The 22,131-nt window shown below is 32.8% G+C and overlaps 5 protein-coding genes and 2 non-coding genes across 10 annotated transcripts; 1 reads left to right on the top strand and 6 right to left on the bottom strand.

Moving 5' to 3' along the window:
• Positions 1-689: 689 nt before the first annotated feature.
• On the bottom strand, positions 690-1,153 carry LOC110621597 (rRNA 2'-O-methyltransferase fibrillarin). Its single transcript, XM_021765866.1, has 2 exons — positions 1,135-1,153; positions 690-1,045 (listed from the first exon to the last, which is right to left on the bottom strand). The coding sequence occupies exons 1-2, from the start codon at positions 1,151-1,153 to the stop codon at positions 690-692; spliced, it is 375 nt and encodes a 124-aa protein (XP_021621558.1).
• A 4,170-nt stretch (positions 1,154-5,323) lies between these two features.
• On the bottom strand, positions 5,324-6,600 carry LOC110621756 (ethylene-response factor C3). Its single transcript, XM_021766041.2, has one exon. It carries the CDS (start codon positions 6,545-6,547, stop codon positions 5,879-5,881), a length of 669 nt encoding a protein of 222 aa, XP_021621733.1. The 5' UTR covers positions 6,548-6,600; the 3' UTR covers positions 5,324-5,878.
• A 3,318-nt stretch (positions 6,601-9,918) lies between these two features.
• LOC110620788 (peptidyl-prolyl cis-trans isomerase CYP19-3) lies at positions 9,919-12,284 on the bottom strand. 3 transcript variants are annotated; one of them, XM_021764654.2, is made up of 3 exons: positions 12,132-12,276; positions 11,133-11,315; positions 9,919-10,835 (listed from the first exon to the last, which is right to left on the bottom strand). In XM_021764654.2, the coding sequence occupies exon 3, from the start codon at positions 10,812-10,814 to the stop codon at positions 10,290-10,292; it is 525 nt and encodes a 174-aa protein (XP_021620346.1). In that variant the 5' UTR covers positions 10,815-10,835; positions 11,133-11,315; positions 12,132-12,276; the 3' UTR covers positions 9,919-10,289. The 3 variants fall into 3 exon arrangements, with proteins under 3 accessions (XP_021620346.1, XP_021620347.1, XP_043815119.1); XM_021764655.2 differs by lacking the exon at positions 11,133-11,315 and having other exon boundaries at positions 12,132-12,284; XM_043959184.1 differs by lacking the exon at positions 12,132-12,276 and having other exon boundaries at positions 11,133-12,125.
• On the bottom strand, positions 11,195-11,316 carry LOC122724468. The gene has a single exon (XR_006351841.1). It is a non-coding gene; the product is annotated as a small nucleolar RNA snoR86 (small nucleolar RNA).
• On the bottom strand, positions 11,601-11,728 carry LOC122724467. Its single transcript, XR_006351840.1, has one exon. It is a non-coding gene; the product is annotated as a small nucleolar RNA snoR86 (small nucleolar RNA).
• Positions 12,285-12,650: 366 nt separating the features above from the next.
• On the bottom strand, positions 12,651-16,543 carry LOC110620786. Of its 2 annotated transcripts, none has more exons than XM_021764652.2 (5): positions 16,273-16,543; positions 15,057-15,364; positions 14,875-14,964; positions 13,191-13,561; positions 12,651-13,062 (listed from the first exon to the last, which is right to left on the bottom strand). In XM_021764652.2, exons 1-5 carry the CDS (start codon positions 16,457-16,459, stop codon positions 12,798-12,800), a joined length of 1,221 nt encoding a protein of 406 aa, XP_021620344.1. In that variant the 5' UTR covers positions 16,460-16,543; the 3' UTR covers positions 12,651-12,797. The 2 variants fall into 2 exon arrangements, with proteins under 2 accessions (XP_021620344.1, XP_043815118.1); XM_043959183.1 differs by having other exon boundaries at positions 15,057-15,392; positions 16,273-16,406.
• A 1,463-nt stretch (positions 16,544-18,006) lies between these two features.
• On the top strand, positions 18,007-19,466 carry LOC110620787 (AT-hook motif nuclear-localized protein 19). The gene is made up of 2 exons (XM_021764653.2): positions 18,007-18,232; positions 18,452-19,466. Exon 2 carries the CDS (start codon positions 18,454-18,456, stop codon positions 19,309-19,311), a length of 858 nt encoding a protein of 285 aa, XP_021620345.1. The 5' UTR covers positions 18,007-18,232; positions 18,452-18,453; the 3' UTR covers positions 19,312-19,466.
• Positions 19,467-22,131: the final 2,665 nt, after the last annotated feature.

Raw genomic sequence — 22,131 nt, 5'->3', positions numbered from 1 at the left:
ATAGTATCTAGAAGTTTACATCCATTATTGGCATAAAGGTTATAAATTGTAATTAATGCCTTAAAAAAATTTAATTAATTCCATAAAAATGACAATATAGAAGTGACAATCATAACTCTTACCAAAAAAGAAAAAGGAAAGCAAGAACATGAAAGCTACTATAATTAAAGATTATTCACATGGCGTTGTGTATTTTAGCTAGGTGTCACTCTCATTTTTCTTTCTTACATGGATACTTCCCTAGTCTACAGGACAGTAATTCAAGACTACTCTTCATTTATCTGCAACGACGACATGTACCAATCACAAGCTCTTGAATCCGTTTTCCTACAATATCTGCACTGCCCCAAGTGTAATTTTCACTGTCGACATCCCATCAATTTATAATCACAAGAGAACAGATTTCCACAAGAAAATCCTGAGACCAAAAACAAACTTAAATGGCCGTGGATACAGTTGCAAAAGCTCTCTCTCTCTCTCTCTCTGCTTGTTGACCCATGTCGAGAATGGAGCCACTATATAATAGATCACTTGCAGGGAGATATGATCTCATACAAATTGGCTTTAAAACCAGAGGTTGTAGAAATGGATGCCATTTCTTTGTGGTTCTGCAGGTTTACGTTAATTTATTTTCAGATATTTTCTTACATGATAGAGTCAGGAGATGCGTCACGTAAGTTTAAGCTACTTCAAGAAGTTGCGGTGATGACACCACCAACCGTTCTTCCACCTGTAGAAACGGAACATTGTGGACACAGAATTTGTCCTGGGTCACCGGCGGCACCAAATATTCCACCTCCTCGGGTGTGTGCACCAGCACCACCGCCGCCATGTTCTCCACCGCCGCCTCCGCCATGTTCTCTACCCCCGCCACCGCCACGTTCATGTTCATCACCAGTACCATCACTACCACCACTGCCACCATCTGATCTATTTCCACCACCTTCCATTATAAAAGATCCTTCTTCTCCACCTGAAATCAATATTCCTCGAATTCCTTCAAGTCCATTTCCATTTCCATTTCCATTTTCACCACCAGCACCATCTTAATTAGTGTCTGCCAATATGTACAAGTGTTTTCGTTCACCGCTATGACTAGAATAACGTGGAAAACTTGTTTTCCTCAAATAACACCATTGGAATTTGTTGTCATTAAGATTATCATATAATGTTTTTATTTTCTTCCTTGTGGGTAGAATTATTTTTCAATATATTGATTTGTGCAAACAAAATTAATTTTTGACCGAATGACTTTTTAGGTTGAGCATTGAGACACCAAAATTATTTTGACTTGCTAGACGAAGACAGTGCGAGAAGCAATATTAATGTTAGTGAGTGTTATAAAAATAAAAGCTAGCTAGTGGATGGACTTATTTGGTTTAATTTGTTAATTAAATACAAATTGCCACAAGCCATGACAGCACAATTTGCTCTGGTTAACTCTAAATGCAGCCCAAGCTGATTCACAGTTGGCAAAGTTGACTTGAACTTTAATTATGGAGTAATAAAATTTAGGGCATTTATAGCTATAAGTTTGAATTTCAAACCTATAATTAAAAATGGAAAAAATAGAATGCACGTAAAATAATTTATTGTCAACTTTCCATTATATATATGCTGAGATATAAGAGAGTGTAAATGAATTAAATCGTTCATGATCTATTCGAGGTTCAATTCGATAAAAATTTGATTCAACTCGATTCAATTTTTAAATAATTTAAATTCGAGCTTAATTTTAGATTCATTTGGTAAACGAGTCAAATTTGAACTCTATAGTATTCGACTTATTAAAACTTGTAAGTTCGGCTCAATTTTGAATTTTTGAATAAACTCGCGACTACATTTGTGAACAGTCTCGTTAAATAAGCCGAAATTATTATCATAAGAAAAATAAATTCAAATCCTGCATATATTTTCATGAGCCAAATCTAAATTTTTTAAAATTCAGTTTTATATAGTTTAGTTACACTCTTAAACTTACATATATTTGGATTATTAAGATTTAAAAATTCATCTTTATAAATTTACGAGCTAATTTATAAATATACTTATTTAATTAAAATTATTTTAACTTTAAACTAATTAGTTTTAAACTAAAATTTATTATACACGTAAATAAATTAAATTATTCGTAAACTATTCGAAATTAAACTCAATAAAAGTTCAACTCGTCTAAACTCATTTGCTAAACGAGTCAAACTTTAACTTCTTAATACTCGATTCGAATTCAAAATGAGTAAAATTCAAATTCAGCTCGAATTTAAAAATATTTTAACAAACTAAATTTAAACTTTTCAAAATTCGATTCGGTTCTGTTTATTAAACTAAATTTAAACTTTTCAAAATTCGATTCGATTCCATTTATTAACACCTTAAGATGGAGCCAGCTTCAGCTCAGCATAAAATCACCGAATTGTAATTTAATTAAAATTTAAATTTAATAAAAATAATTAATTGATTATTTGCATTCTTTAATATAAATATTTATAATTTATTAACCTTAATATTTTTTTAAAACAAATTTAATCAATCTTGTTGATCGAATGACAAATCATTAACAATTTACAAAAATAAACCAAAAAAGAAAATCACATTGCACAACTTCCTGGAAGGTTCTTGCATGGTTTAATGGAAAGTGGAGGGTTAAACTTAAAAAATAGATATTATTTGTATTTGACCTTGATATACTCATACATAGTTTTGTTTTTCTTTTTTCTTTTTTTTGGTTTGAAAGAATATAAAGTCAATTGTTAGATAATGGAATTTGGAAATTAATTAATTATTCCAATTTGGATTTGAAATTAATTTGGAATTTGGAGAATTTTTACAAGTTGGGACACAGCTGGTTTAGATCAAATTAAGCAATCCACAAAATAAATATGCAATTATATATATTCCATTTCCTTAAGACCTCAGCAATTAATTATTAATAATATCATTTTAATCCCACTTAATTATTATTAATAATTACATAATAGTCTTTCAGTGGTAAAGATTTATTTATTATTTTTTCATAAAATATGTATATAATTTAATAATTTTTACACAATTTACCAGGTTGCATGCATGTATCTTTTCCCTATAAATATGATTCAGAGAACACTAAAAAATCTCACAATCGACACGTAGCTCTTCAACGGCAAAATAGCAATGGAGACTCGTGGATGTATGCTTGTAATTATATTGCTGATCGGAGTTTTGGAGCTAGCTCACGGCGGCAGGGGTGGAGATGTTTTGCATTTCTACAAAATGGAGCGTGAAAGAATGGCCTTAGAGGTTGCTGAACGTCTATCATTTAGAAGGATAATTCCCATAGTTATCAAGTTGTCTCCTCCGGCCGCCGCAACTGCCCGTCATCAAGGTGCACCGCCGAACGCACCACCTGGTGTCAATAATTGAAATCAATTTATGTCCCACTTCTTTATATATAGAGTTGAGTTGCTGATTGAATAATTTCATGTTTTATATTCAAATAATATTCTATGTTTGGTTTTTCTTCATTTATATATAGAAAGTTTCAGATGAATTGATTTTTAAATTTATTGTTTTATATTGAAAATTATTATAGAGATTAAAAATTATATTTTAATTATGATAATTTATTTAATATAATTACAATATATTTTAAATTAATTTTTTCAAAAAAAATTACCATTAACAATTAAAATTTAAAAAACAAAATTATTGCAACAGCAAAGAATTAATACAAAATTATAAAACGCTTAAATTTTTAGAAATGGTCGTCTTTCTAGTTTTAAGCTCAGCAGGCCCATTAAACAACAGGCATATAAGGAAATTTTAGCCACCATACGGGCCAATAGAAGGTCCTAGCTTCTACACGTCCATCTAAAACTATTCGAACCCAAAATGGGCTTGCTACTTGTGCATCTCAATACTACTACTAATTATTATTATTATTTGAAGACAATGCGAATAGAATTTCATCAATCAAAATAAAATCAATACCATAAGGATATGGCTTTTTTCTTAAAATTTGATATAACACAAACAAATAAACTACAAGCTGTAAAATCAACTACTTTGGGTTGATGTAGCAGAGAAATAACAGGAATTTAGCCTGTGTCTCATGTAGAGAATAGATGAATCTGGGAAGGGAATAGGTGAGAGAAAGGGGAGAAAGAAGAAAGCCTTAATCATAGAGGTTGAAATTGTGTTATACGTAGATGATTGTTTATACTTTCAAAGGCCCTACTTTATGTTGTATTTTATTTTCTCTTTTATACTTTTTTGTTTTATGGATTTGGAGTTTGTTTACGGTTGTTTTGTTTTTATGCTGATTGTTTGCGGTACGCTTTAGATTCGGTGAAGTTTTCAATCCTTGTATTGATGTTGTCGGTTTGATGCTTTATTTTTATTTTTGCTTATTTATGTCCACACTTGCTGCGATAGTGTCTCCGTGGGTCTATGGTCCGCCAAAGGTTCCTGTGACGCATGCGATGCGGTGTAATCGGTAGTTTTTGACCCTTTGATTCTCTTTTGTTCTTATGTGATTTGATTTGTTCTACTTTGTTTTGATTGGATTGGGTTTGATTTGTTCAGTTTTTCTTTTTATTTGTCTGTTTGGTCTTTACTTTCTTTCACCCTTCTATACTTAACCCTTGCTGTATATGAGCATTCATCAAAAACAGGAGAAATCACATGAAAGAGAAAAAGAAAGGGAGAAAGGTCGCGGATGGAAGGAGATCTCGATCATTATTTGCTCTAGATTTCGTTTGGATTTCATCTTTGTTGCTTTATTGTTTTGAATATATTTTAGTCTTTTTCTACCTTTGGGCAGGAGAGATTTCTCCATCCTTTGTACATGTCCCTCGTCACAGGAGGATGGTGTTAGTTTCGTTTCATTGTTTTGAGTTTTGTTTTGCAAGTTTGCGATAGTTTCCAAAAAAGGGATGTTTTATTCTGATATAGTCTTGAGGGTTGGTGGCTCAGTTTTGAAAAGCAGGGAGGTCTTGATTCGGTTTGATGCTGGCGATTTAGAACTGCACCAATACGTTGAATGGTTCGCGCTCCTCTAAATCAATGTTCGGCTGAGTTTCTGCGATGTCGCCTCTCACTTTCATTTTGCCGCCTCTTAGTTCTCCTGCGAAGCTTTCTTATTTCTGCTAGTGCATGCATAATAGTTGTCCCTTTCTTGCCGCCCTTTGATTGTTTGAATGCTGGGTTGGATGTCGGTTGGGTGGACATTGCAGCTCCGTTGATCAGTGGCTACAACGGTGAAAGAGATGGCCATGCAAATTGGTGTTTTTGGGAGTCATTTATTGGGATGGGTGTTTCTGGATTGTGAACTATGATTTCTGGGCCGTAGATTATTATCGGCTGATTATGTTTAGAACAAAAACAGGCAGCATTTTTCAGTCTTAGCTATTTTTTTTTTAAAAAAAATATGTGGGTAGTTTTGTATTTGACTTCTTGAATGAGTGCATGGGCAGATATGATATCTATGGATTAATAACTGTCACAATCTAAGCATAACTTTCTACTTTCAAATAATTAATAATTACTTTAGATTAAACAAAGATTAGTGAGATAACATTTGCTCCCCTCTCTTTAGCCAAATGGCCCCACCACCATCAATCATAATCAAAAGCAATTCTATATATAATGAACCAAAAATATATTACCTAAGGAAAAGTCAGAATCTCCATCATCTAAAAATTGTACCATTTATTTAAAAGGACTTAGAAAATATTTAAAACCAATTGAACTATTCAACTAATAATTGGGTATTCATTAATAGAGCTTTAACTTGGTGATATTGAAACCGAATTCAGGTCGAAAGTTTTGAGTTTAAACTCCGGTTAGAATTGATTGTATAAGGAAGAAAAATAAAATTTAGAAGTCGAGTTTTAGCATAGAGTCACCAATGAGTAGCGGTCTCGGAGAAGGTTAGAAGCTCCTCCAAGTACTCAGCTCCAAGGTCTTCTAATACCACCACATTTTCATTTCTCATTTCCTTTCCTTTATTTTTCTTGCTTTCTGTTTTCCTCTTCATTGAATGTATCTTTTTCAATGCTAAGACTGGTGAATAACCTTCCTTGAACTGGTAGTTCATTTCTTGAAGTGACTCGACAACTTTCTCCATAGGAAAATTTAGTACAGCCGTTGTACCTCTGATAGCCAATGCAGCTTGATCATAAGCTAAAGCTGCAGCTTCAGCTGTATCAAATGTTCCCAGCCACACTCTTACCCCATTCCTCGTTGAATCTCTAATCTCCGCCGCATATTTGCCCCAAGGCCGTCTTCTAACCCCTCTATAAGCAATTTCTTGAATGGGTTCCTCTTGATAATAATCACCCCTTGAGCTTACCTCCTCGTAGTGGGTAGCGTTGGTGGAGGAAATGGTATCAAAAGAGTTCATGGGTGCTTCATTAAGAACTCCGAAGAGAAGCATTTCCTCTGAATCATTTTCATTAAAGGGAAGGGATTGGTTGTAGAAGGACTCAAGGGAGCTGAAGGAAGAAGAAGATTGATCAGGAGAGAAATGGGAGTAGTTTTGGTATTGAAAGAAAGAAGAATAAGAATCCATTTGTTGAATAACTTGAATGATTTTGAAGACACTTAGATAGTGAGGTGGTCTTTGGTCGTAGGAGGATTTTGAAGGCAAAAGGTTTATATAGGCACAAGAGAAAGAGAACAAAAGCGAAGCATAATGCAAGCAAATGAATGGAGGGCGAAAGAGATAGATTACATGAATATGGTTAATGGCGGGCACTTTCAAAATTTTTGGTCGTTAATGGGGCCTGCAGAGGAGTTAATGCACGTGGGTCAAAAAGGTCATTGTGGGGCATGGCGGCTAGGTCAAATGAGGGCTCATGGTGACATCAGCTTGGTGATTTCATGAAAAGTAAGGTGGCTACTGGCTCCTCCGGTCCTCCTCAAGGGTACCTAGCTTGTCCGGTAGGACCAGCAAACTCCACTTGGCAAATTTCCGATCATTCCTTGTCAATTTATCTTACCTGATTTATTATGAACTCAAAGTATAAATAAATAAATTCTTTCATTAAAAAAAATTAAAAAATCCACTTTCATGTGTTTTTATCCGTAATGTACCAAATCCATATGAGAATTTTTCTTTTTCCCACCATCTGCGTGAATGATTCCTTTTGAAGCAAACAGATCATGCAGAGAATATATACTCGATAACAAGGTTTTATGGATTCCACAGTTGATACTTCCACGTTTATGTTCTTGTTTTGATAGTTTTTTTTTAATCAGAAATTAAGAATTGAAGGAATAAAATTTGAGATTTAGTTAAATACACGTACCATTAAACTAAATTTGTGGGTACAATATATTTAATTTTGATAATTTTATCTAAATTAAATTATAAAAAATTATTTTATTTAATGAATTAAATACAAAAAAAAAAAATCATAGTTATAAATGCATGCATGATGATGATATTAACGTAGCAAAACTTAATAACACTATACTTTATAGAAATACGTAAGTTTATATTACAATAATTATGGAAATGATTAATCAATTTACCTATACATAGAACAGAATTTTGGATCATTTTCTTTTCCATGGCCACTTTATATTTCCATTGATAATTTACTTTGCTTGATAATTAAATTTCGTCAAATACATGATTTTTTTTTGTTAGAAAAATATTAAAAAAAGGGAAGGAAGCGTTTGGTACAGGAGAATACACAACAATCTCACTAACTTTAATCATTATTCTAATAGAATTTAGTGAGTTCAGCATGAACAATTAAGTGTATATAGTAATTTTTTTATGATTATTAATTTACTGGAGATGGTTGAGTTCATATTAATTTTTGACCTCTCCACCAATGCTATGATATGTTCAACTTTATTTGGGCATTGCCAAACTAAAGAACCCATATAAATATTATCCAGTGAAAGATTGTGATTACTCAGTGGAAAATTGTTCGACTATAGTATTATATATAATGATGGACTGAAGGTTACCCTTTTTTTTTAAATTTTAATTTTTAAGTAAAAATAAATTGAATATAAATTTATTTTTACCCTTTAAATTTTATTTTCAGATATTACTGCTGAATTTTTATAAAATTTGTTGAAAATTAATTTAGGTAAATAGACATAAAAGCTATAATATGTCTCCACCAATGGCTTAAAATTATTAGTGGTGAGAAATAAAGTTGGTCAATATATGCATATTAAATAGCTAGGCCTCCACCCAATGACTATGATTGTGATTTGTGAAGGAAATAAAATAATAAGGGATTGTGATATGGCTGATGTCTTCTTTGAGTTTGGTCAATTTCTCAAATTATAGCAGATTATGTTTTGAAAGTCTTTGGAACTTCTAATTAATGTTCACACACATATTGATTTGGTCAAAAGTTTCAATTTCATTCATTAATTAAAAATATATTGTTATTATTATTCATTAATTAACCCTCTCTAATTAATTCACTTGCAGCTAAACCTCTGAATTTAGAGATGTAAAATCAGCACACAGATGCATGCATGCCTTCTATCAAATCAATAGGTTCTTACTTTTTAAATTTTCTTTTTTGTCCTAATAAATGATTTATTTAGTTATTTGCTTCCATTAAATCATGTTGTTGAGGTTCAATTTTGAATAGATGAAAGCCACTCTCAAGATTTCAAAATTAATCATGGATTAATGTAGGGAGATTCTATTTTTGCATCTGGGTAGTGATGGATCATGCTTATTTTCTTGGGGAATAAAGATGGTGCATGCATCAATAGTGACACCACCTGGATCTTGATAATTCAATTATATGCTTATGTTTGATTTTTTTTTCTTTGAAAAAATTCTGTTAAACAATGTCAAATCTTGCCGTTCACGCTTGATTGAACTAGCCAAATTGATGTTTATTGATCCCTTCTTTGACTAATTCCCCACAGCATAGCCCATTAAAGTCTCAGTTTGAATGCCAAGCATAAGCTAAAATGAGAAGATTATCAAGTTTTAACACTTGAAAGTGTACAAATCCAAACTCTAAGTTGATGCAGCTTATGTAGTAATTGCCGAAACAGTTAGCTCTTTATGTTTTTCTAGAGAAATCGGAAAAAGGTTGAGCATGCACCTATCTTTTCATCCTAAGTTCTAAATTTAATTTTCATGAGCTGCTATATAAATCAATATTTTACATTATGGTCAGCTACTGAGTGTATTTAACAGAATTTCCAGAACAAATCAGTTTCTTCAAGCAACAAATGAAGATGATCCAACACCCACTACTGAAATCGGATCTTATAAAGGAGTTTACGCAGATCAATTGAATGTACAACTGGCTCAAAAACTGTGGCACATTCAGGCCACATCTTATCATTGGATTAAAAGGTTAATTAGATGAAACCTACATTCTCGTTCTAACTTCTAAATCAGCAACATTGCCAGCCCTTTAGACCTCCCTCTCCTCTCCCTGCCCAGTACCGCTCCCTCGACACTGCCTCTCTTCGCCTTGGATCTGGTACATATACGTCCCTTTGATCTTCTCTCATTCAAGTTGGCTTCACCCCACCATCCACTGAGGAATATGCTGGCACTTCTGGGGTTGAGCAGAACCGTCAAGTGGTTGCAGCTCAAGTTCGCGAAGCTCTTGTTCAATCTAACACCGACCCAGCAATTGTCGCTGTCAATCTAGCATTATGATAAAGAAGGAAACTTCATCCTCTTTATCAATTCATAGCATGCATGTGCAGCCCAGCCGTTTGCTATGTTCTTGAATTATACGATTGTATTAGTTATAATTAATGTGTTCAATTTTGTTTAGCACGTTATTCAACAATGATAATCAGCATGGTTAAAATTTGCAGGGAATCAAATGTGTCTCAGAACACATTAATGTGTATTATTTCATGGAGAGGGATCAAGGTTTTTGCCTTCTTGAAACAAAGCCACCATGCTCAATTTTAACTGAAAGAGGGGACTGAATTGAAAATACATGGCCTTTTCGATTTCAGAAAGAACAAAAACACCTCATTACAAATCTATTTTCCCATATATACTCCAGAAGGATCACTGCCCTTTGACAATTCGGTAGAAAAGTTCAGGCCGACCTCAAAATGCAAGTGAAATAAATGACAAAGCATTCATAGATTTATCTGAAATTTGACCTCAACCCTCTGCAAATGTAATATCCACTCTACAAGTTCTTCCTAAGAAGAAACATATATCTATCGTCTACAATGTAGCATTCCTCAGTAAACGGCCGCAATAAAATCCCAAACCTTGGGCAGGCACATTCAACTTCAAGAACTTCAATGGCTAATTACTGACTTGTATTTCAAACCTTGTCTTATCAATTCTCTGTTATCTGACCACAATCTTCAATGACAACAGTTTTTCTAGTCCTTCCACTTTCTGAACCTACCTCCTCCATCTCCTTAACCACACTGTAGCCATCAACAACTTTACCAAATACAACATGTTTTCCATCAAGCCATGAGGTCTTCTCAGTACAAATAAAAAATTGGGAACCATTGGTGTTTGGACCAGCATTTGCCATTGAAAGAACACCAGGCCCTGTATGCTTTACCTTGAAGTTTTCATCTGCAAACTTCATTCCATAGATTGATTCTCCTCCAGTACCATTCCCTCTTGTGAAATCCCCACCCTGGCACATGAAGTTGGGGATTATTCGGTGGAAAGTAGAGCCCTTGTAGTGTAGTGGGTTTCCAGATCTTCCAATCCCTTTTTCCCCAGTACAGAGAGCACGGAAATTTTCAGCAGTTTTTGGGGTGCTATCAGCAAAGAGCTCCATAACAATGCGACCAGCTTTCATCTCGCCAATAAGAATATCAAAGAAAACCTTTGGATTTGACATTTTCAATCACCAATTAAAGTCCTGTTAAATCATATAAAAAAGAACAAAAAAAAACAACAACAGAAGGTGAGTGCCCAGAATCACAATCTACCATATGCTAATCCAACATTTCACATTGACACCAGAAACAAATAGTAGGTGCTTATGCTGAAGTGGAAAATGGAACTAAATCAGATAGTAAAGCCAACCAAAGAAATATTCAGCAATGCAATCATAGAATACATAAAACGGCTTTATTTCTGATACCTTTCAATACAAAAACAGGACAGTGCACTGCAAATGAGCTGTATAGTTAAAAAAGGAAAAAAATTAACTTACTATGTCTCTCTTTTATTCTTCTTCAAATAAAAAGGAATTGAAGAAAATGTGCAGCAGAAAAAATTGTAGCAACTTGTTCGAGGCCATAATCAAAATGAAATTAAGCAATATGATAGGCACGGAGAATTGCCATTTATATTGCCAACCTTCAATGCAAATCACGCCATTTTCAACGCCCTTGCTCTGCAAATTGGCTTGGTAAGATCAAGAAAAGAAACACAAAAATGCATCCACATTTTTTATTAACATCACAACACATATTCAGAACTGATACTTACACTTGAACGTAAACTAGAACAAAAAAAGTCAAAATCCACAGTAAATATTTTATTCATTCTGATCTATACATTATCAACTAACAATTCCAAATACACGGATAAAATAAATCGGAAATAATCACAACACAAAGTGGAGTATACATTTTTCCCACTTCCAAGATGGAAAGTAGAGATTAAATAAATAAATAAAAATTTAGCAATTTGTTCGAGGCCATAATCAAAATGAAAATGAGAAATTTGATAGGCACGGAGAATTGCTATTTTTATTGATATTGCCAACCTTCAATGCAAATTTCGCCATTTTCGACGCTCTTGCTCTGCAAATTGGCTTTATAGAAACCGAAGAGGAACAGAAAGACCAATCTAAGCAAACGATATGTACATTAACTCACATAAAGATAATAACATAAAATAGAAACAGACTCAATATATTCACAAAGAGATAACACGAAATCCCACAAGGACATGAAATGTACATCATCCAGGGTAGATCCTCAAGCAAAACAGTGAGATAAACCTAGAGGGTATTATTTGCTGGATGAGTTATAATATTGCACAGGTTTTGAGCTAACAGAAGCTTTAGTAAAATCAACTGCAAGCCTTCGATTTGTGCGTACAAAATCACACATAAGGATATAGCTTCCCATTGATCAAGTGAACGTCAAATGCAATAACGAGAGGTTAAACGGAAATGTAAGAATAGCGCAGAGAAAGTACTCACTGTAGAAGAGGGCCCTGAGGTAGCAGCTGGAGACGCCCGATTAGAGATGGAAGAGTAGGGTTTTAGCGGTGATATATATAGACGGAGGAGTGATGACCGAGGTTTCGGGTTTTATTCCTCGTTGCTATATTACTGACTCTGGTTTTTCACATAATTTCTATTTCGCCCTCTATTTAGATAATTACATATTTGCCATTTTCCCCTTTACCCAATATCTGTTCAATTTATTTTTTAAAAATTACTTTGATAATTAAATTATCTGCATATTTTATTTAATCTCATTTTTAATAATTTTAATAACGTATGTTTTTTTAAATTAATTATTATCAAATAAATCACTTATAGTAAATTTTGCAATATAGTAAATTTGATGGCTTTTGCAGTCTCCTCTCCCTCGGTTTATCCTTGGTACCCTTGGAAATTTCAGAGGATACCCACAGTAACTTTCAACTCCATGATAGTGAGATTTTTTTTCTAACTTGATTTTGGAAACAAGCCAAAGAAGGAAAGCATAACAAGTGAAGCAAGAAGGAAATCCTGAAAAAGAATGTTTTACAATGTAATTCATGTTATATTGGAATACACATAACTTCACTTGAGATTTTCAATTTGCTTCCGGGTGGTAGCTGTCATCAGTACTGTTGTATTACAATGTGAAATAATGTATTAACCAAGCCACTGTTGAGCGCGACGATCTCCACTGCCACCAACAGAATGTCGAATACTGATTTTTTCAGTTGCATATTTCTGTTGAAGCCATTCAAAAGCAGTCACATCAAGTTTTCCATTTACTGATTTCCCTTGTTTTCTACGAGTATGTTGTTCCCGTATAGAAGTCCAAAGTTTCTCTATTGCATCCCTTTGTCGAGATGTGAATCTTGCAACATTATCAAATGCATGTTTTACCAAAATGTCTATCACTGTTTGGCACCTAAAAAGAAAACATTTGATTTCCCAATATAATTATGTGATCAACCAGAGAGAGAGAGAGAGAGAGAGCAGCCTTGTGCAATAGTAAACAAAAAAGTTACACATAAGCAACAAAAGCATAAGACTTACCATGGAATTTTATAACGACGTGCAGCAATCTCTAAACAAATAATCAAGGATTCTCTCTGACCTTTCAGGAAGCTCTTTTTCCCTTCCTGATCCTCCTCCTTACGCATCTTGGCTAATGTATCTGTCTTTCCCTTTGCCCTTTCATCTTTCTTTGTATGACTCATAAAAGCATCGAGCCCAAATGGATCAGACTCATCCATTTTATTTCCTTCAGCCGAAGCACCCAAACATACATCCAGCTTGTTTTCGTTATCCTCATTAGTTGTTTCTTTCAGATCATTTAGCGTTGCAGCCTCTTCCGCGTCATCATCCTTGGATGCAATTGGAAGACTAGTTATGGATTCTTTTATTCGTCCTGCTGCTTTTGAAAACTGCATGAAGGTCCATAAAACCATTAAAACCAAAAAAAATTTCAAGCAAGATGCAATTGCAAGTAACAGGAAAGAGAAGATAAATCAAAACTGAGATCAATTGAATCATGCTTAACCAAGCAAAGCATAGAAGTTGATGTCAACAAATTAAATATTCTAATCCCAAAAAGCAAAATCTTTCCTTTCACATGGTTAAAAACAGATTCAACTTATAACAGCATATCACATGGATATTCCAACACACTCAACCAACTGATAACATCCAACAAATATAACCTGTGTTAAATGATACAGACGTTTAGGTAAGAAAGGAGAAGAAATTTAAGCATTCAAAGAGCCAAAAACTCGCTACACATACACATGTTAAAGTGCATATCAAAGTGCTTATAATTCCATTATCCGAAGTCTCAAAAAACAAATATATCTTTAGGACATGTATTTTCCATAACTACTGCTGCTACTTTGCCTTTTCGTGCCTCCAATGCTACATCAATATAAACCTGATGGTCCTTACCTCATCCACTAACCATCCAAATAACCAATTAGACACTTTAGAAAAATCTGCAACTTTATATTAATTTTTACCAATAAAACAGACTGAAACGATAGCATTTTTGTAAGCTTCTCTGCCCACAAATTCCCAATTTTTTAATAACACTTGACCCAGAGAGAAATGAGAAATTATAGAAAGAAAAGAAAATGAGAAAGAAACAAGAAAAGGAGATAGAAGAAAAGATTAGGAAGAAGAAGAAGAAAGTAGAACTAGAGCAACCCTAAATAACTCAGTTGAGATGAGAAGAGAAAGAAAGAAGGAAAGAGGAAGAGAGAGAGAAAGAAAAGAAAAATATTTCAGTATTATTGGATGAATGTAGAAATGTATCAATTACAATGCAAAGTCCATACACAATCACTCCCTACTTTTTGTTATTCTTTACAAATACAATCTCCACTCAGCTAACTATACTCACTTATTTCAAATCAACTGACTCAGATACTAACCAGCTCACCTGCCTTAACTTTTATTGACATCCTTAGCTATAACAAAATGAAAGGCAAATTAAGCCAAGTTGTCTAATGTGCCACAAAAGCTGAAAGGAACATCAGTTATTTCAAAGAAAGGGAAAGTAACCAAAATCATGCAGTGCATTCAACAACGTAAACATCTGTAATCCTAAAATTAGCAAAGCATGCTTGAAAATAACAATTTGTTGTATACCTGGTACACTTCCCTTCCAATGACTTGCAAAGAAATTTATGAAAGTTAAAGACTCAAAAATCCTAATAATAACATCTAACAGAAGTAAAGAGCCTACCACAAAGCTGTCATCAGTGCACAAGTCATTTGCCACCACTGCTCTAATTGTCCATACAGCTAATTGATTCTTCTGGTTCTTACTGAGGCACTGCCAAAAGACAATATGGTAAGATAAACCTGTAAAGGTGACATTTTCTACCAAAAAGTTCATCAAATATGGATTACAAACTCCATACTTACTTCAGCAGCATCCTGTGCTTCTGAGAACAAGGCATGATAATCTGCCCGCACAGAAGGATCATTACAAGACATGGTCGATGACATTGCAGCCTCAAGGATGGCAAAGAAGTGGTCACTAGTTCCTGGCTTTACACTTCCAGCCTGAATTAGCTGTATGGCAAGCTTGGAAGCCTTAGCAAACTTTGTTGGATTCTTGATGTGTGATGCTATCTTCTGCATGGCTTCTATTACTTGTTTCTCTGAGGCATCTGTTGTGGTTTTAAACCTCAACCGCTTTTCTTTTGGAGTTTCCTTTTCAGGCACAGCGTCTGAGAATTGAAGCAAACATTTTACCCTCTATTCTACATTATAGGGAAAAGGTCACCTTGAAGTACAAAACAAAAGTGTAGGAATCTGTTTTAGAAGAATAAGTCAACACATTCCAAGAAGCACTCTCACTATTGAAAAGGCAAACCATGTGAGTGGATTTCTTGCCTCTATAGCTCCCAAGTAAATAAATCCTTAAAGATTCAAATTCTTCAGAAATAATCCTCTCTTCACTTCTATTTTCATTAGTTAATTATGCTCTACAACTCACTTGAAAATCAATGAAACATGCCCTTAAGTGAATTCAGAATGAGACAATTATCCGGCCCTACAAACTTCACTATCCCAATTCGATTTCTATTATCTCAACTGAAGACCCTTATGCAAGCAATCAGCCAAATTCTTGACAACTTATACAAGAACACCATCCAGGAGACAACAAAAAAAGGGGGGGGGGGGGGTGGTGGGGGGTGAGTCTAACGCTAATATAAGCTCGACCTAATGTAAAAACGAGTTTAATAACCATTATAATCAAAGTTTATGTAATGAATGTACGAATCTACATGCAAATGGAATGGTGAAGCTCATTCTCATGCTTGTGCTCTTCATAGCCTCATCCAGAAAAAAAATATATATATATATACACCCAGTTATGTCCTATCCTTACGCTAATCTTTCCCTGGAACCAAACTCTGTAATTTAGATGGGAAAATAAGGTAATTGAACAACAGCAAAAGTACAACGTAGCATTGATTCACAAGATGAAAGAATTTTTTGCTGCTATTTTACTTCCAAAAGCAAGCCGAGCAGAAACCCAAAAGAAACCCCAAGTGAAGGAGGGAAAAAACCTCGGAAACAAGATGGAAGAAATGTAAATAATTGAGAGATTTAGCAGGATTTCAAAATTTACCTTCATGGTCGGGGATGAATTCAGTAGGCTTGGGCCGCTTGAGGGCACTTTTCAAAACAGGGATTGGAGCTGGTGGTGGTGGCAGCGGAGATGGTTCTCTGTTACTTGAAGTTTTCTCTTCTACTCGTTGATTTTGTTGCTGTTGAATAGAAGGAGGAGGTAGTCCTTCGAATAGATTATCACCCATTTCCCCTCTCTCTACTGCAATTATGGATTCGTGAAGCTCTCTTTCAAAATTTTCAGAACCTCCTCATTTCCATGGAATGAAGACGACTATGGTTATATAATGGGCCGAAAGTTGCCTTCGAGTTTCATACCAATACTTTTTATTGGGCTTGAAAATGGGTCTCAGATTCTCTGCCTTCCTCTATCTCTATGCGTTCGAGAATAGTCCCAGCATCGGATGGATTCGATTTATCGAATAAATCAAAAATTAAAATTTTAGTATTTACAAAAATTAAATCGAATTAATTTTAATCAAAAATAAAATTAAATTTAATTTAATTTAATTCAATTTAATCGATTTAAATTTTTAATAAATTTTTTATTTTTATATTTTATTTTTAATATTTTAAAATTTAATTAAAATATTTTAATATATTTAACCTCTTTATATTATTGATAATAATATATTATTATCTTTAATCAGTTCACTTTAATTTTTTAATTTTTTTCTAATTAAAACTGAACCGAATTAAAATAATTAAAATTAAAAATCAAACGGAACTAAAATAAATAAAAAAACGAACTGAATTTTTAAATTCATCCGTTTCAATTAAGATTTTTGGATTTAAACTACAAAATAATGAAACAAACTATTTTATATTTTATTTTTCTCCTCAGATTAATGGAAGCACCAATTAATTTAATTTCATCAATTTTAATTAAACTAGGAAAATCTTTTCACCTGCCTATTACTAATTTTATTTTTATATTTAATTAAAGTTATTAAATAATCTAAAATAAAGTAATTAATTTTACATGCTGTTTATCTTTTTAAACATTTTTTAAAAGGTTATTTAATTAAGCGTATTAATAAATTATTGTTAAAAACTATATTAATATATTACTCCTTAATTAGATTTTATTAATTTTTTTCACTTGTTAAAAATCATTTATCATCATTATTTATTATTTTGAGAGTATTATATACAATTTTTGCCTTATAGTAAATATAAAAATTATTATTTTTTAATTCCTAATAAAAGGAGATAGCATATCCTCTCATTATAATTCTTTTATTTGATGTAATGAATTTAAAAATTCTATATCTATTCATCATTTTCTTAACTGAATTTTTAATAAAAAAATTATTAATTTACAAGTACATAGTATATAAAATTAATTAAAATATTTAATTTTATTTATCATTTTTAAAAAATTTATATGACAATTAAAAAATTAAATTATTTAAATTATAATAAGATAATATAAATAACACTCACGTAATAAATATATCTGATTAAATCTGAAAAATTTCATATTTTATTTTTTTAATTTTTATTTTAAAAAAAAATCTAAACGTAGGTAATGAATTTAATAATTATTAAATTTATTTTCAATCACCATATTTTAACTATATTATTATATTTATTATGATAATCTTAAATAAATACCATCACAATCAGTAACTAAAATTTATTAAATATAATTTGAAATAATATCTTCCAAGGATTAAACGTAAACCACCTTGTTAATGGATAGTGTAATGAAGAGCATCAATAGAAAAAAAAATGTTGGGAAGCGAGAGAAGGACGTGCACCCCACCTTCTCAAGAGCACGCGACCCCACACTCAAAACCCTAATTTAATTTTCAAGAAGACCTTCATTTTTTTCCCATTTCCAAATAAAAAACCCATCAATCTTATAATCTAACAGAGATTTTCATCCTCTAATCCCTTCTTCTTCTTTCAGCTCTCTGCACCTCTTTCTCTTTAATTACTCCTAGGTCTCTGTAAAGGCAAGTTTCTTGCATCCTTCTCTTTTTTTCTTCTTCTTTTATCACTGATCAGATCATTATTTGCTTCCCTTTTTGATTCGTATGTTTACTTCTTCACTAAGTGTTTAAATTTATGGACAAGCAACAATCTTGAGTTTGTTCATATCAGATCCGAAGGAGATCAAACTATTCCTAGCAAGTTATCTTGTTTCTTGTGGTGATTAGTGTTTCTTTTTACAGCCATGGCGAACCGGTGGTGGGCCGGCCAGGTGGGTCTACCGGGAATGGACACATCAACCAGCTCATCATCTCCTATGAAGAAACCAGATCTAGGTATTTCAATGTCCAACAGCAATAGAGAAACAACCGAGAGCAGTAGGAGAGAAGAGGAAAAAGAAGAAGAAAGAGAACACAGCGATGAACCTAAAGAAGGAGCCATAGACGTTGGCACTCGCCGTCCTAGAGGTCGCCCACCAGGATCAAAAAACAAACCTAAACCACCCATTTTTGTCACCAGAGATAGCCCTAATACTCTCAAAAGTCATCTAATGGAGATAGCTAATGGTTCTGACATAGCAGACAGTTTAGCTTGCTTTGCAAGGAAGAGACAAAGAGGTGTCTGTGTCCTCAGTGGAAGCGGGATGGTTACTAATGTAACCCTTAAGCAACCATCAGCCCCAGGAGCAATCATGGCACTACATGGCAGGTTCGAGATTTTGTCACTCACCGGAGCTTTCTTACCAGGACCAGCCCCACCAGGAGCGACAGGATTGACAATATATCTAGCTGGAGGGCAAGGGCAAGTGGTTGGAGGCAGTGTGGTGGGATCACTGGTAGCTTCAGGGCCTGTTATGGTGATTGCAGCAACGTTTTCGAATGCTACTTATGAAAGGTTGCCACTGGAGGAGGAGGAAGAGGGCGGTGGTACTGGCAGCGGAGGGCAAGGGCAGATCGGTGGTGGTGAAGGAGGTAGTGGGGGGATGGGTGATCCGGCTGCATCAACGCCAGTGTATAATAATTTGTCACCAAATTTGATGCCTAATGGGGGACAGATGAACCTTGAGGGATACGGATGGGCTCATGGAAGGCAACCCTTTTAGAAGGAGACTGAAAAAAGAGAAGGGATTCGTCTCACCGTCTGGGTTAATTATGTTGGAAACCATTGAGAGATAACTAAGTTAGGGATGAATAAAATAGACTCATATTGCCTGTATCTTGTATATTTCCTTCTATGTGACTATGGCCTTTCACTTAATTTTGGAGTGTAAGTATCTTTCTTCTTCTTCTTCTTCTTCTTCTTCATTTAAGAACTTAAACAGACTAATCAACTCAGACTTGAGCTCCCTGAGTTTTAGTAATAATAATTCTCTCTTGGGTTGTATAGGATTTTTCTTTTTTAATTTATTTATTTATTTACATCATACAATACCAAAAATTTCAGATCCTAATAATAAATTTCAGAAAATCAAATGCGCTTCCTAGGGAAATTTCTTCCATAAATGGCAAGCCAAAATTTTTAACAAACTCTAATCAGTTTATTGTTCTTCAATTCTAACATACTCTTTCTTGTTTGATAATGCCAGCCACTTGATTTTGATAATTATACAATCTCAGGCCAATTGCTTCATGGAGGAAAGTAGTGGCATAGTTGTGTAGCACTAATGCAGGGAGGTCTATGGTGTTAATTTTCTCTTAGATAACATGATGAACGATTTTTCATAGATAGCTTAAGGCTTTTGTTTGTTTTGAGGGAACTGAAATATGGAATATTATCATCATTTCTTTTTTTTTTTTTTTTAACAATAGTTAAAGAGAAAATAGAGACTAAACTTCTTAATTTTCCTCTAAACCTTCAAAATACTTCACAATAATAATATCATAATATAATTATTTACATTTTTTTCTCTATTTTTTTTAAAATTTTTTATTGCATGATTAAAAATTCAAACAAATGCTTAAGGGCGGAAAAAGTGAGGGGGAAAAAGAATGGAGCATAGTCGCCTAGATAGTGCATTGCAGGTGCTGTGCATCCAAAATGAATTGCTGGCTACTAAAAAATAAAAAATACTTTCTTTTTTTTTAAAAAAAGAATTAGCTTCTACTAAAAGTTTGAATTTTAGATATTTCGATTTCGTAGATTGCTTTAGCACCTATCAATAAAATCCATTGATAAAAATAGGGTAAATACTTTAATCTACAATTAAATCTGGTTATTGAGGTAGGTGTAATGAATTATTAAAAATTCTGAATACTTGAATTCAGTTGAAATCAAGGATTTGAAATTATTAATAAATTTCAAATTGTATTAAATTAAATTATCAAGAAATAGTTAATATGGTTACCTGAGTGTTTAGATGGAAATATTTAATAAAATATGTGATTTGAATTTAATAAAAAAATATATTGTTTTATTCTATTTATTAGAATGATAAATTTACATTAATGTTTTAAAATATTGATTGTTTATCATTGTAATTACATTTTCACTTTCTTGATTTGAAATTTTTAAATTTAATTAAATTGTTGAGAAAAGTTAATAGCAACTCCATATAATACATACATAATTAAACACTTTAAGCATAAGCCTGACTAAATTCTCAAACAAATCTAGTTATTTAATAATAACAAGAAAACAAATCTTGCAGAAGTTGATTAAGAATAATCAATGAACTTTCAGAAACATCAAATCTTGCTTTCAAGCTTATCCCCATAGCTGAAATAAAAAAAAAGAAAAGGGAAGAGAGAAGAGAGAGGGTAGCTAACTGAGCAGCTATTTTCAGCTAAGTACAATGTTTTTTTTTAAGACATTCAAAGGATCCAAGAAAAGATAGGACCCTCATTCACATGGATTCACATGCCATTGTTAATAAACCCTAATTTATTTAATATGGCATAGTAACTTGCATACAACATTCTAATGGTTAAAGCAGCAGTGGTTTGTTGGAGCCCACCTAGGGTTTGATAATTACCATTGTTTCCCAACCCATTACTTGGTTTTATTATTTATTTATTTATTTATTTTGAAAGTCTAACAATAAGCCAATTAAGTATAATAATTTGAAAAGGAACCCAACAAATCAAGCATTAAGAAAATGAGGACCACTAGATAAAGCCTAAATTATTTGAACAATAAAGCAAAATTAACAATTAATTTAATAATAATGATAATGAGGAATCATGCATCAGCTACTAATGGAACTTTGAGAGCTTTCCAAGCCCTAAATTCTGATAATATAATAACAAAAAACCAAATAAAATTTTAATTTAATTTAATTTTGTGATAGTAGTTGCCGTGGAGTACACGTTGTTCGGCGGCCGGATTAGGTGCCTTTTGACCTAACCTTCAAAAGTTTGTGCTTCATCATCTTTTGTTAGAACTTGTGTAATTTGATCCAATGGCAGTGTAGCATCTTTGATGGATACACATTCAAACCATATAACTCGTTAATTAATTAATTAATTAATGAGTTGTTATAATTAATTCAGTGACATTATCATGACATTACTCCAAATTATATTTTAATACCATAATCTAAATGAAAAAAAAATTAATAAAAAAAATTCCAATAACAACGAAGCTGCTCATCAACAAATTAATTAATTATTATTTTTTGGATAATAAATAATTAATTAATTAAGTGCGTATTACTCTCCATTTTCTTTAAACACAAAGCACGAGGTGTCATGTTATGTTTTGTTTGCCTCGTTTCATACTATATTTCTAATTAATTAATTTAGAATTGAAGCATTTTTTTCAAATCCATTGATTTGTCTCAATTTTGTCTGAAAAGGATTAGGTCTACGTTAATAAGTATAATATTTGTATTAGAGAAATTAATATTCTACTTAATATATTTTAAAATAAATAAATTATACAACGAAAATAAATATATCAGTATTTTAATGAATCGAATCGAATT

This window comes from Manihot esculenta, chromosome 8 (genome assembly GCF_001659605.2).
Source record: "Manihot esculenta cultivar AM560-2 chromosome 8, M.esculenta_v8, whole genome shotgun sequence".
NCBI lineage: Eukaryota > Viridiplantae > Streptophyta > Magnoliopsida > Malpighiales > Euphorbiaceae > Manihot > Manihot esculenta.
This window is presented reverse-complemented; position numbering and strand designations above follow the sequence as displayed.

Excerpts from the sequence above, each read along its gene's own strand:
- LOC110620787 (XM_021764653.2), top strand. The coding sequence starts at position 18,454 with ATGGCGAACCGGTGGTGGGCCGGCCAGGTGGGTCTACCGGGAATGGAC.
- LOC110620788 (XM_021764655.2), bottom strand. The coding sequence starts at position 10,814 with ATGTCAAATCCAAAGGTTTTCTTTGATATTCTTATTGGCGAGATGAAA.
- LOC110621756 (XM_021766041.2), bottom strand. The coding sequence starts at position 6,547 with ATGGATTCTTATTCTTCTTTCTTTCAATACCAAAACTACTCCCATTTC.
- LOC110620786 (XM_021764652.2), bottom strand. The coding sequence starts at position 16,459 with ATGGGTGATAATCTATTCGAAGGACTACCTCCTCCTTCTATTCAACAG. Across the intron at positions 15,365-16,272 it reads ATTCATCCCCGACCATGAAG|ACGCTGTGCCTGAAAAGGAA; the intron begins GTAAATTTTGAA and ends TTCAATTCTCAG. Across the intron at positions 13,562-14,874 it reads GCACTGATGACAGCTTTGTG|TTTTCAAAAGCAGCAGGACG; the intron begins GTAGGCTCTTTA and ends ACCTTCATGCAG.